Genomic DNA, 13,432 nt, shown 5'->3' on the forward strand with positions numbered 1-13,432 from the left:
AATACTTACGAGCGCCTCCACCACGATGGACTTTAAAATGCTCAGATAAATCAATTTATTAGTTCAAGTTCCCCATTTCTGAATTCTTGGTATTGGTAACTAAGGCTATTTGTGCTTGTAAATTGAATTTACATGTACAAATAGCTTTGCGATTCAGGTCCTATGTCCTTTACTCACAAAACAGGACACAAACTGTACACTTAATACGCTTTCGCCACCTGCTTCAGACTTGTTCACGTATCCAGCAAAATGCATAAGAGTACAATGTAATAATTCAGTTGTTGGGCGGGGCAGGATTGCACTAAAGAACTTTCCATTCATTCTCTTCGCTGTTTCCCCCCTAAGCCCACTGGCCAATCATATGCAGGGAGGGGGCAGATACATGCAGTTTTACCCCTTACTCACTGATTACAAAATCACAAAGGATAACCTCTTACACAGGTCCCTCCTAACCTTGATTTAATAAGCCTGATCACTATAAATACTAAATAAATTTAGTACAATATCTGCATCACTTCATGATCACATACGTGCCCAGTTATTATATTTTACACTCCCTCTAATAACAGTAGTAACTGGAGTAAATAAAGGTCAGAAATAAGCATTTTTATGATCCCATTCAGAATTTTATGGAATAACAACCACAGAGCATAAAACACAATTTTCCATATACCAAGAATATTACAAAAAAGTGATTTTGAATTATTCTACTGGCTACTGAAAGGCCTGATTCCTCATTGCAATGTACTTTGATTGGTATGCAATTTAAGCATTACCTAACTAATCCAAGAAGGAATTGTTGACATGGTTGTCGTATAGAACAGAAGAGAGGGGACACTTGTGGAACAGGTTGGAGAACAGGATTTATTTGTTTCATGATACTAAATAGATTAACACTGCATATTGCATGATTTGTATACTATTGTCAACATTTTGTGTTCTATTGTTACTTGTGCAGCATACTCGAGTGATTGAAGGGACATTATAAAGTGTCCAAATTCACTTCAAATCTTCTACCGGGCGTTGGATGATGTTGTTTCTGAAGACATTTGGTTAGGTTGAAAAAATCCACTTTCCAAATTTATAATGCTAGAGGATATTTGAATTTTTCGTTTATGTTGAATCTGAAAGAAAACAAGATATATAACTTTATATACATATTATATTTTTGTGTTTATCCATGCAAAAACAAAACACTCACTTCTGGGCTGTACAATCTGGAAGGCGGTATTGAGTGTTTTTTCTGGAAAATGTGATTTCCTCTGAAGATATCTGCTTACCATTGAAAGTTTGTCACCACTACCTTTCTTAAGGATTCAATATTGTTAAAATTGATACACTCAAAGTAAGTAAATAGAAAGAACATAAGGTAAACTGTTAACCTCTACGTTTCTGTGCTCAGCCCTAAGTCAAGTTCCACTTATTTGTAGGTCGAGCTTCGATCAACCTGTTATATCTCCTCTGTGGGGTTTGGCTAACCCACAGATTGCCATTGGTTACTATCTGTGGTATTCAGGAATATTGGCATTTTATTGGTGCATTAGTATAAATGCCCCTCCTTTGATTGCTTAATTCTGTCCCAGGCGATTTCACTCAGAGAACCTTTTGTTTGGCCATCACACTGTACAGTGTGTGATGGTCACTCCTCCTTGTTTTGACCTCCTGTCCCACTGTATCAGATCACCTTGTGTAAATACTCTTACTCATCGGCAAAACTCTGCCCCCTCCCTCCATTGTTGCTTGACTTGCCCCCCCACTTAAAAAAAGCACTTGACACGGCTAGCGCTTGACCCATCATAGCTTTTTTAAATAATTCTGCTTTCCCCTTTGTTGCTTGCTTACAGTTTTGCTCTTTCCGATTGGATGGGGCTGTCCAGCGAGCAATGCCTATACATCAGAAAGCATTGAATTGCTTACCAAAGATTAAATGTGTTCGTCTCTCCATGCAGCACATATCGTGCTTACCACATAGATTTTGTTGGGCTGAAGTGCATTACAAAAAAAGCCGAAAACTCCTTTTAAAATAAGTGTGCTGCAGAACTGCAAACTAGTCGATGAATGACAATTGGAAACAGTTGTATCAGTACTGTTAACAATTATTGTATTGGCAACCCAAGGACTTTGTGCACACAAGTGCTTGTGACACTCAAAGGTGAACAGCGCAGGTAAGAAGTGGAAAAAATAGCGAAGACGCAATGTGAGAAAGTGACTAATATATACAGGAGAACTTATGGTTCAGAGAGGGTTATTTACAAAGATTTATCATATATTTCAGACATTTTTAGCGAACCATAGTGGAAACAGGCACCGGAGGTAGCGCTGGTATGTTGACGTCGGTTCGGTCCTAGTTACTTGGGTTCATCATCAGGACCAGGTTGCCAGTTGAAGGTGCTGAAGATGGAGCAGAGCGATGGAGGGGAAGCAGATGGGGTAGCAAGGCTTGTCCCACTGGAAGGGAAACGCATAAATGAGATGAGGCCCAATAATAAAGTACTAGGTCTAGGAGATGTTATGAAATACCAGCGTAGCAGATGGTGGTTGCAAGTGGAGGGGCTAGGTTGGGCTGATTCAGATAGTGAAAGTCTAATGAATCCGGTGCTGTTGGAGTCCAGAATAGCACTTCCGGGGATTCAATTAGGAGGCGACATGCCAGTAGGTCCGCATGTGTTGTAACAGGGTCGGAGCCCCGATCCACTGTTAGCAGGCTGCAGGAGCAGGTGGAGAGTGGCAGCCAGACACATCCACCTGTGTCGAAGTTGATGCAGCCGGGGACGTGCAACGGGCTGGGGAGCAGTTAGGTGGGTCATGGGTCGGCATATGATCCGCAGGAAGCCGCCACGGTTGTGATCGGCTTTGTTGGGTCCGTGCTGATACAACTGTTTCCACTATTTTCTTGTACTCATCCAAATATATGATGCCTTGAGCACATTTAAATCAAATTATGAGTCTCCCTACTTTTTTCTCCTGTAATGTCATGGACATACTTGATAATTAGTTCTCTCAATAATACCGGTTGAGACATTGTTGTTTTTCTGTACCTCCTTACCCAGATCTCAACCCAGTCTATGGGTTTACTCCTGTTGTTTGTTCTTAGTATGTTCTACCACGGCGCCGCTTAATTTTATATGCAGGGGTGCCACGCATGATGTGGTAGCCCGGTACCCACTTTCATCATTAATATATATATATATTTTTAAATCATCCCACCTGGCCCTCCTAGTGACTCATTTAAACACGGGGCCCACTTAATGTAATATGTATAGGTGCCAAACTTCCTGTTGTAATACGCCGCCCGTAGCACGCAACCCTGCTTCGGAGCCACAGCCAGCTGCCCTTGGAGCAAGGTGAAGGCGGAAAGCTTATCTGCCAGGACCACTCTGATAATAGCAGTTCAAGAGCGCCGGCAGAGATAAAAATGCAGCTCTGGGCATAAGGGTAGCACAGACAGAGGAGCAAAGGTACTGCATAAAGGAGTAAAGGAACCAGCTAATTGATGAAGCTCACACTGCGGCCAGCACAATTAGCAGGGCCCGATGCTATTTAGACATAATATAGAGTTCGAAATGTTGACTTACACAAATATCGACAGCAAGAATATCGTGGTCAAGAATATAGATTTTCAGGTAAGAAAAAGTGTTTAAAAAAATATTAATATTATTTGCAAAAATATAGTTGTTAAAAATATCGATTTTTTTATTAGTGTTATGTACTTTAGTATACATTTTAAATGTATGTGATATATTTTTTTGTATAAGTATTTGTTTTAAAAAAATATATATTTGTTACATTTTTAGAAGTTAGCAATTTTATTTTAATTACATTTTGCGTTTTTTAGGTCCGTAGCGGGTTGTGCGTTTATAGGGGAACAGGGTGGGAAGTAATTTAATCATAATACATTTTTTTTAAATTTAATAATATTTATGTAATTGAGATTTTATAGTGCTAATTGTGGGAAGTAATTTATGATTAATTAATTAATAATTGGTTGTTAATTAATAGTAATTAATGGGTAAATAATTATGGCAATTGTGTAATTTTGTTAGGTGCGGGTTGTGGCATTTGTAGGGGTAAAGGGTGGGAAGTAATTTATTTTTGATTAATTAAGAATTAGTTGTTAATTAACATTAATTATTTGAAAATTAAATATGGAAATTGTGTAATTTATTTTATGTGTGGGTTGTGGGGTTTATAGGGGTAAAGGGAGAGAAGTTAATTAATTATTATGTGTTTTAATTTAATTTTATTAATTATATTTTTTTAATTGAGAATTAATTATGTTAATTATGGAAGTACATTTTTTAAAATGTAGATGTCGGTTGTAAATTGTGTGGTTTTCAAGGGTAGGAAATAAAAAAGCTACATTTATGTAATAATTAATGTTTTTTCTGAGTAGTTTCTAATTAATAATATTTATTTGTTTGAAAATGTTATTTGTATTTCAAGTAATATTATATTTGTAGGTATTTGTCATATGTATTTAACATTATAATATGTTTTTATTCAAAAAAATAATATTACATATATTTGCATTTTAATTTTTAACATATTAACATATATTTTTTATTTATTATGTTTTGAATTTTGTGTTGTTGTTGTGTATATTTTGTTTCTTTTTAATTTAGAACTGACTGGAGTGGGAATATTAATTGTTACCCCTCTGCAATCCAACACTTTGTGTGATGTTGCACTGACTGGAGTGGGCATTTTATCCCATTTACTCCATTGCAAACCAAAAAAATATAAATAAAACATTATAATTTATAATACCAGTAGCTTTTACTTTTACAATTGTGAGACCTATTATATTGCAAATGCTTGTTCATTTTGTTTTTCATTCTTTTTCTAGTATTAGGAGCAAGAGTTTTCATCATAAGCAAGATAAAGGAGTTGTAGAAACATTTATCATGGAATTCAGTGTTTGAAGAGAAATGTTTTTTTACTTCTTACCCATGCATATTGTAGATTTAGTATGCTGCCCTGCCTGTTCAAAATGCAATTATCTTTTATCCTGGTTTTTGGATTTTGGCACCAACCGCACACTATTTGGTGTGCAGTATGCAGTAAGTCAGCGCTAATTTGACTTGATCTGAGCGCTGCCTTCTATACTGTGTCCCATGATATGCTCCTTGTGAGGCTGGCACAGCTAGGGGCCCAGGGAACAGAACTGGCCTGGCGTTTTCTATTTTTTAAGGGCCGAACATTTCAGGTTTTCTCTGGCAAGTGTCATGAATTCATTTCTGGGGTTTCGCATGGATCCACCCTAAGCCTAGCACTTTTCAACATCTATGTTTGTCCCCCTAGCTGACCTGGGGGAAAGTTGTGATCTAACATTATTCCCCTAAGCAGATGATACTCAAAAGATCTTTTCTTTATCAGCTGATCAGGACACAACTCAGTATCACTGAATTCTTGTCTTGCATATGTAGCATCTTGGAAGAATAACAACTTACTGAAATTAAACAGAGAAAAAATGGAGGTGCTGGTGCTTGGAAAGAACACGTCCCTCTGAGAACTCCAGCACTGGTCGGGTGGTTTGGGCAATATTCCTGTCCCTGCCGCCAAAGTCAAGATTCTTGGCTTATAGTGGACTCCAAGCTCTCGGTGAAGCCTCAGGTGGTGAAGGTGTCAGCAACCTGCTTCACTACCCTGAAAGGGCTTCAGATATTCATCTGGATTCTTCCTATATCTGCTAACTTTCTGTATTTGGGGGCTGATAAAGCCCATATAAGACGCATGCAGGTGGTGCAGAATGCAGCCGCCAGACTGGTTCTCAGATTGCCAGAACATGCTTTGGCCACTCCTCTTCTCCGTGAGCTTCACTGGCTAAGGGTGGGGAAATGTATACAATACAGTTTAAGGCTCTTTGTTACATTTTTAAAGCAAGGGCAGAGGTTGCCACCACCATATAATCGAGCTAATAAAATTGCATCAGTCTGCTCATCATCTGCTCTCTAGCAACCTCTATGCACAGTTCCCAGGATTAAACGAACCCACATGGGAGCGCTTCATCAACCACCTTTCACTGACAATTAAAGATGTGGTGGTTCTGAGTCGTGGGGTTGGGAGCACCCTTGCCTGTTGTCAAAGAACCAGGAAACCCCGAGTAGGTAGCTGTTGTGGTACATCCCACCATCTCCACAGACATTACCTTTATCTCCGAAACGTGGCTCAGCCCATCCTCGAACCACAACATCACCATTGCCACTCCCAAAGGCTACAAGTTGATACATAGAGGCGGCACCAACAAACAAGGAGGAGGCATCGTCATCATCTTCAACAAAACCATCAGATGCACCATCACTAGCGACAAGCCCACGCCTGTCATGGAACACCTCAACTTCCTACTACAAACTACACCAACTCCATCGCACTCCTGGAGAACCTGAACAACTTCGGCCTCACCCAACTGGTCACTGAACCCATGCACAAAGCCAGATACACACTCAACCCCATTTTCACTTCCAGAGGCAGATTCGAATTCCGACACACCACAGACCTCACCTGGACTGACCATGCCATGCCATCATACACTTCACCATCATTATTCCTAGCACACCATCACCAACTGTCAGATCTTTTCCCACTGCAGCTGGAACTGGATAACTGAAGCTAAGTACTCTCAGGCCCTCACCACCTACCAACCCAAGGCATCAACAAACCTCAATCAGGCCACCCAGAACTTCACCACCTGGATCAATGACAGCGCCGACAGAGTCACCCCACTAAAACCTACAAAATCCAACAAGACCTCTAAGCATGCCAGCTGGTACACTCCAGGACTCAGGAGCACCATGTGCAACTGCCACCAACTGAATAAACTATCAAGAACCCCCCCCCCCAAACAGAGCAGCTCACAATACAACCCTCAGAAACTATCACTGGCACATCAAAGAAGCCAGGAAAGCAGCCACAGCATTTACTCCACAGCCAACCACACAAAGGAAATCTTCAAAATAATCAAAGAATTCGCCAACCTGACAGCCATAAAGAACACCATCCAGCCTTCCCAAGAACTCTGTGATACCCTCTCAGACTACTTCCACAGCAAGATCACCAACATCTACAACAATTTCAAACTCCAGCCAGCCATATTCAAGCCTAACAACCTCAACCAACTAACGAACATCAGTCAAACCATTACCACCTGGTCTCCGCTTACCGCCCTGACCACCTCAGTCATAATGCCTTCTATCAACTCTGCACATAATCCCTGCTCCTAACACCTCTGCAACTCACAACGAACCCTATCAGCATGCAATACACCCGCATCGTCAACACCTCCATCTCCTCAGTAACCTTTCCGGATAGATGGAAGCACGAGACTTCACACCCCTCCTAAAGAAAGCCTCTGCTGACCCCAGCAATCTAAAAATTTATCGTCTGATCTCCCTGCTCCCCTATCCAGTCAAAGTACTCGAGAAAGCCATAAACCAGCAACTCTTCAAATTTCTGGAACAACCACCTACTGGAAGACTCACAATCATGATTCCGTGCCAACCACAGCACTGGGGCTGTGCTGATTGCCACCACAACATCAAAATACTCCTTGACCATGGAGAAAACGTGGCCCTGATCCTACTCGACCTCTATGCAGCTTTGGACTCATTCACCCACAACACCCACATGAACAGACTCTACAGCATAGGCATCCAATTAGACACCCTCAAGTTGATTGCCTCCATTCTTACAGGACGCACAGAGAGCATCTGACTGCCGCCCTTCACCACCACACCCAAAGACATCATATGCAACGTGCCACAAGGATCATCCCTCAGCCCCACCCTCCTCGCAGACGTAATTAGATCCCAGAGATTCAACATAATCTCCTATGCAGACAACACTCAACTGATCCTCTCACTCACTGAGGAACCCTCGAACGCCAAAACTAACTTCTGCATCGCCATGACCAAAGTAGCCAAATGGGTGAGAGAGAACTGCCTTCAAATCAACTGTGACAAAATAGAAGTACAAATCTTTGGGAAGAACACCTCCACATGGGACCACAGCTGCTTGCCTGCAGAACTCAGACCTACAACCACACCGCCCAAGTATGCACGCATTCTCAATATGATCCTCGCCAGTAAACTTACCACGAAATGGCAAGTCAACGCAGTCACCACCTTCTACTTCCACACACTTCACATGCTTCTTAGAATTTTCAGATGGATACCAACCAACACTAGGAAGACCTCACTCAGTCCCTCGTCACCAGTCGCATCAACCACGGCAACGTCCTTCTGCGTCGGCATCTCGACCCAGCTCCTCAGAAGACTCCAGTGCCATACAAAATGCTGCAACCAGACTCATCCTGGACCTACGCAAACAAGTCAACATTGCCCTCATCTGAGAGACCTTCATTGGCACCCCATCCAGAGGAGATGCCATTTCAAGGTACTCATGCATACCTATAAAGCCTTCTATGACCTAAGACCGGTTTACATCAATCAATGTCTGAGCTTACACCAACCATCTAGACACCTGTGCTCCTCCTCACTCGCACTTGCACACCCCCGCATCCATGCAGCTGTTGGCACTTCTTTTCCTACATCTCTGCCAACACCTGGAATGACCTTTCCCTCCAGCTTTGTACAGCCCCCTTGATGGCAGACTTCAGAAAGAGACTCAAGATATGGCTCTTCAATGGTGACACAGAACCCAGTTAGCCAAGGGGTGACAGTATTGCGCTTTACAAATGCTAATTGATTGAATAATTGATTGATATAAATTCCTTAATATATTACAATCTAATCTATAATTTATGATTAACAGAAAATTAATTGAAACTGTGATTAAAACTATCCTCATATATGTATAATGTGATTGTTAGTGAAACAATAAGGTTTCTGTTATGTGTGCACTGATGTTACAAGTATATGCATTTAAATTGTAGCTCTTAGTCATACTTACACTTTATTTATTTTAGGATTTACTGTATACTATACATACTGTGAATTCATTAGCATGTATTAGAAGCAAACATTTATGTATGTTTAAAAGTGCACACGCATATTAAATGTGCACCATTGAATTTATGTTTAACTTTTCCTAACAGTTTAGGCCTATATTTCAACATGCTGCACTTCATGGAATAGTGGTTTCCATTTTTTGCCAGCATGACATTTCTTGCAGTTATTTGCATGCACTGATAGTTTAGAACAGATAAATTACTGTATTAGAGATAGGGGACAGAGCCTGAGAAGAAGACCCTGATGAAGGTACATAGTGAAATAGAGTGCTAAATGAATGGAATTTTTAACAAATGTTTCAATCTACGTGTGTCTGAGAAAGAGATGTTGTTCCCATGTCCAATGTCGAATAATCCATTGTTGTAACAGTTTCAGACTTAGGGATTTGATGAGGAAAATGGACCCCTGATGATGTGATCAAAGGCGTGTTTCCTAGTGGACTTTGCACGTTATAATATACTGTTCCCTCTGAACTAATTTCAGATTCTCTTCATATCCTACCTGAGCCCCTTTGAGGCTCCTTCCTGACTCTTGTTGGACTGCCTTCCTGAACACTTCTGCATACTCTACGCATATTTCTGTGTGGTTGATTCCTTGCAGACACCTTCCCTGATTCCCTGCTATCTGAATGGACTTTGAGATGCTTTATACCTCAATGCTTCCTTTGATGTTTGCTTAAGTGTAGCTTAGGCTAACACTTATCCCTGACCCATAAAAGACCCTTGACCGAGCTTATGAGATACAAAGCTTCCATACTTGATGATTTTTGTCCTGCCCTCACTTCCTTAATGGAAATTTCCTGACTCGTGAGACCCTTGACCGAGCTTATGAGATACAAAGCTTCCATACTTGATGATTTTTGTCCTGCCCTCACTTCCTTAATGGAAATTTCCTGACTCGTGAGTTCTTTGCTCCTAAACATTCTCTGGACTTCTACATTCTAAATTACTAATGTTTAGAAGAAAGAGTCTTAGATTATTTTCTGAGCACCAGATTTTGATGCCAGTATTCTTCCTTGTGGTCATAGAATTGCGTGTTAGTTTAATACTAGTGTATCTCGATTTCTTTAGTTTGGTTTGAATCCCAGTTGTTATTCTGTAACTTTACAGCATGGTCGTCTTACAAGTAGTGTATTTGAACATGATTATTAATTTGTAATAAACCTTTTCTAACTCGGCTACTCATTTCTGGTCTTCATTGTGTAGCCAAATGGGCTGCACTGTTAATTTGTATTTGATTGAATGTGAATGCTAACTCCCATCACCTCTCAGTTGGGTTAAAAAGGATCATCGGAGGACCATTGGTAAGAAAGTGGGGCCTAAAAATGCTGTATCAAATCTGTTAGCACGTTGGATGGTTTATCCAGGAAGTGAGGGAGTTAGGGTGCCAACCTGGAAACTGCCCAAGCACAGTCCAACCCCAAAAGCCTATGGTTTAGTCAAAGGATCGATGAAGATTGAGCTGTGAAGAAATGACTTGTAGCAGCGGTGGAGTGTGAGTATTTTACTGGGTTGTGCATTACATTTGCTAATACTTACATTGCAGTGTTTTGAAGGCTGTGTGGTATCAGGCAGAGATAATTTAAGTTCATGTGTTAATGTGGCACTGAATGCAGAGAAGTTAGAGTGGTTATCGGGTCCATTGTGACCTAAAAGACATAAAGTCAAGTTACAGTGTAGAAGATACTGGCTGTTGTGTTCTGCTGTTTTGTGGTGCTTGTCGTGAAACATCATCGACAGCATTATTGAGATAGGGAATTGTGTGACTGTGAGATGTGATTGGTATAGTTAATTTCAGTGCATAGGGAATAACTATATCAATCCAAGTGAGATCCCACTGGTCGAGATTTCACTGAAAGTGAATGATAGAGTTAGTTGTTGAAGTTGCTTGCATTATTTTGAGTGGATTGCTTAGAGAACGTGCTCAAGAGAAATTTCAAAGGAGAGTGAGCAGGTGCAAGAAGCGAGATTGACATCACATTGTGCAGCACTGGTATAGGTCAGTTGTTGTAGAGCCAAGCTGCCATTTGCTGTGATTACTGAACAGAGAATTGTGGGTTTCCTGGTTTCAACGAAAAGTCATTTGTGAACATTGCATATTTTGGTTGAAAATGAAATTCTTTGAAGCATGACAAAGCATAGTGAATGACACCACCTAAAGGTACGCCAGGTCATATTATGGAGCTAGATGTGGGTATTCACAAATGTGTCTGGTATAAGATCAAGCAGAAAGATGGTCATTTGACATCTAATTTTAGAATTAATGAGCATTAAAGGAGAACGCTGTTTCAAATGATGCCTAGACTTACACATTGTGAACCACTTAAGCCCTGGGAGCATGTGGTCCATTTAGGCATAGAGAGAGATTTCAAGGGATAGTCAAGATAGCAATACGCACTCTTTTCAGCACAAGTGGCAGAATTGGTTGCTCTTACTAGACCATGCTGTGTTTCAGCCCAGTTGAAGGTGACAATTTTCACTGATAGTCAGTATGGCTTTGGTGTTGTTCATGACTTTGAGCAGTTATTGTCCCAACACAGCTTCATGACCTCTTCTGGGACACCTATCCACTATGATGAAAGTGTGAGAGGTTCTGCAACTGCCTGCTCAAATTGCTGTGGTAAAATGTGCCGCTCACAGACATGGTACTGATTGTGTGACAGTAGGTAACAAATATGCAGATGAAGTTGCAAGGTATTGGGCGTTGAATTCATGCACCTTTAATGGGAGTAAATCAATGAAATTTCAGATGCCACAAATTACGATCTGTTATTGTCTGCAGTTGATAGCTAGGAGGAAGTTAAGAGGGTGTAGGAAGAAGTACCCTAAGCAGAACAGCAAGGTTGGGTCAAAGCAGGTTGTGTCAAAAGAGCAGAGGATGACATTTGGGTTTCAGGAGATGGAAGACCTGTGTTGCCAGATAGATTATTACCCCGATTGCAAGACATTATCATGGCCCGCAACATGTAGGAAGAGACGCTATGGTGTACCTTTTCAGAGAAACATGGTTTAAATCCAGATTCAGATTGATGGCTGAAAGTTTGTGTCACAGATGTGTTGTGTGCCAACAGCAGAATGTAGAAAAACCAAAGGTGATGATGGACGGAGCGTTGACAATGCAAACACTCACCCCCAGTCAACTGATCTGGGTTTATTCCATCACCGTTCTTTAGCTCACTCCGCCACCCCAGTTCAGACATGGCCATATGCAAATCAGTCTGACCCTGTGCCTCATGGGAACAGTCTAGCCCGACCTGCCAAGCCATGTCTTCCCTGGGCCGGAATCAAGCTTTCCAGGACTGGTTTCTGGCATTACAGCCGTCTTCAGCCAGGCTTGCTTGACTCCAGTGGCAAAGTGAGCAAGGGACTCACGTCTGAGCATACCCTGCCAACTTAGGGCGAACAAAGAAAACCAAAGGTGATGATGGACGGAGCGTTGACAATGCAAACACTCACCCCCAGTCAACTGATCTGGGTTTAATCCATCACCGTTCTTTAGCTCACTCCGCCACCCCAGTTCAGACATGGCCATATGCAAATCAGTCTGACCCTGTGCCTCATGGGAACAGTCCAGCCCGAACTGCCAAGCCATGTCTTCCCTGGACCGGAATCAAGCTTTCCAGGACCGGTTTCTGGCATTACAGCCGTCTTCAGCCAGGCTTGCTTGACTCCAGTGGCAAAGTGAGCAAGGGACTCACGTCTGAGCATACCCTGCCAACTTAGGGCGAAAAAAGAAAAACCAAAGGTGATGATGGACGGAGCGTTGACAATGCAAACACTCACCCCCAGTCAACTGATCTGGGTTTAATCCATCACCGTTCTTTAGCTCACTCCGCCACCCCAGTTCAGACATGGCCATATGCAAATCTGTCTGACCATGTGCCTCATGGGAACAGTCCAGCCCGAACTGCCAAGCCATGTCTTCCCTGGACCGGAATCAAGCTTTCCAGGACTGGTTTCTGGCATTACAGCCGTCTTCAGCCAGACTTGCTTGACTCCAGTGGCAAAGTGAGCAAGGGACTCACGTCTGAGCATACCCTGCCAACTTAGGGCGAACAAAGAAAAACCAAAGGTGATGATGGACGGAGCATTGACAATGCAAACACTCAACCCCAGTCAACTGATCTGGGTTTAATCCATCACCGTTCTTTAGCTCACTCCGCCACCCCAGTTCAGACATGGCCATATGCAAATCAGTCTGACCCTGTGCCTCATGGGAACAGTCCAGCCCGAACTGCCAAGCCATGTCTTCCCTGGACCGGAATCAAGCTTTCCAGGACCGGTTTCTGGCATTACAGCCGTCTTCAGCCAGGCTTGCTTGACTCCAGTGGCAAAGTGAGCAAGGGACTCACGTCTGAGCATACCCTGCCAACTTAGGGCGAAAAAAGAAAAACCAAAGGTGATGATGGACGGAGCGTTGACAATGCAAACACTCACCCCCAGTCAACTGATCTGGGTTTAATCCAT

The 13,432-nt window shown here is 42.0% G+C and overlaps 1 protein-coding gene across 4 annotated transcripts in view; it reads right to left on the minus strand.

Annotated features, from left to right (window-relative positions):
• Nucleotides 1–844: 844 nt before the first annotated feature.
• The window catches only part of IL13RA2 (interleukin 13 receptor subunit alpha 2), a 774,005-nt gene continuing 761,417 nt past the window's right edge, over nucleotides 845–13,432 (minus strand). For all 4 annotated transcript variants that reach the window (XM_078688528.1, XM_078688529.1, XM_078688531.1 and 1 more), the window contains one exon: nucleotides 845–1,124. In XM_078688528.1, the coding sequence (XP_078544654.1) occupies nucleotides 1,082–1,124 (43 nt within the window). In that variant the 3' untranslated portion in view covers nucleotides 845–1,081. The remainder of the gene's footprint in view (nucleotides 1,125–13,432) is intronic.

The sequence above is a fragment of the Lissotriton helveticus genome, chromosome 4_1, assembly GCF_964261635.1.
Source record: "Lissotriton helveticus chromosome 4_1, aLisHel1.1, whole genome shotgun sequence".
Lineage (NCBI taxonomy): Eukaryota > Metazoa > Chordata > Amphibia > Caudata > Salamandridae > Lissotriton > Lissotriton helveticus.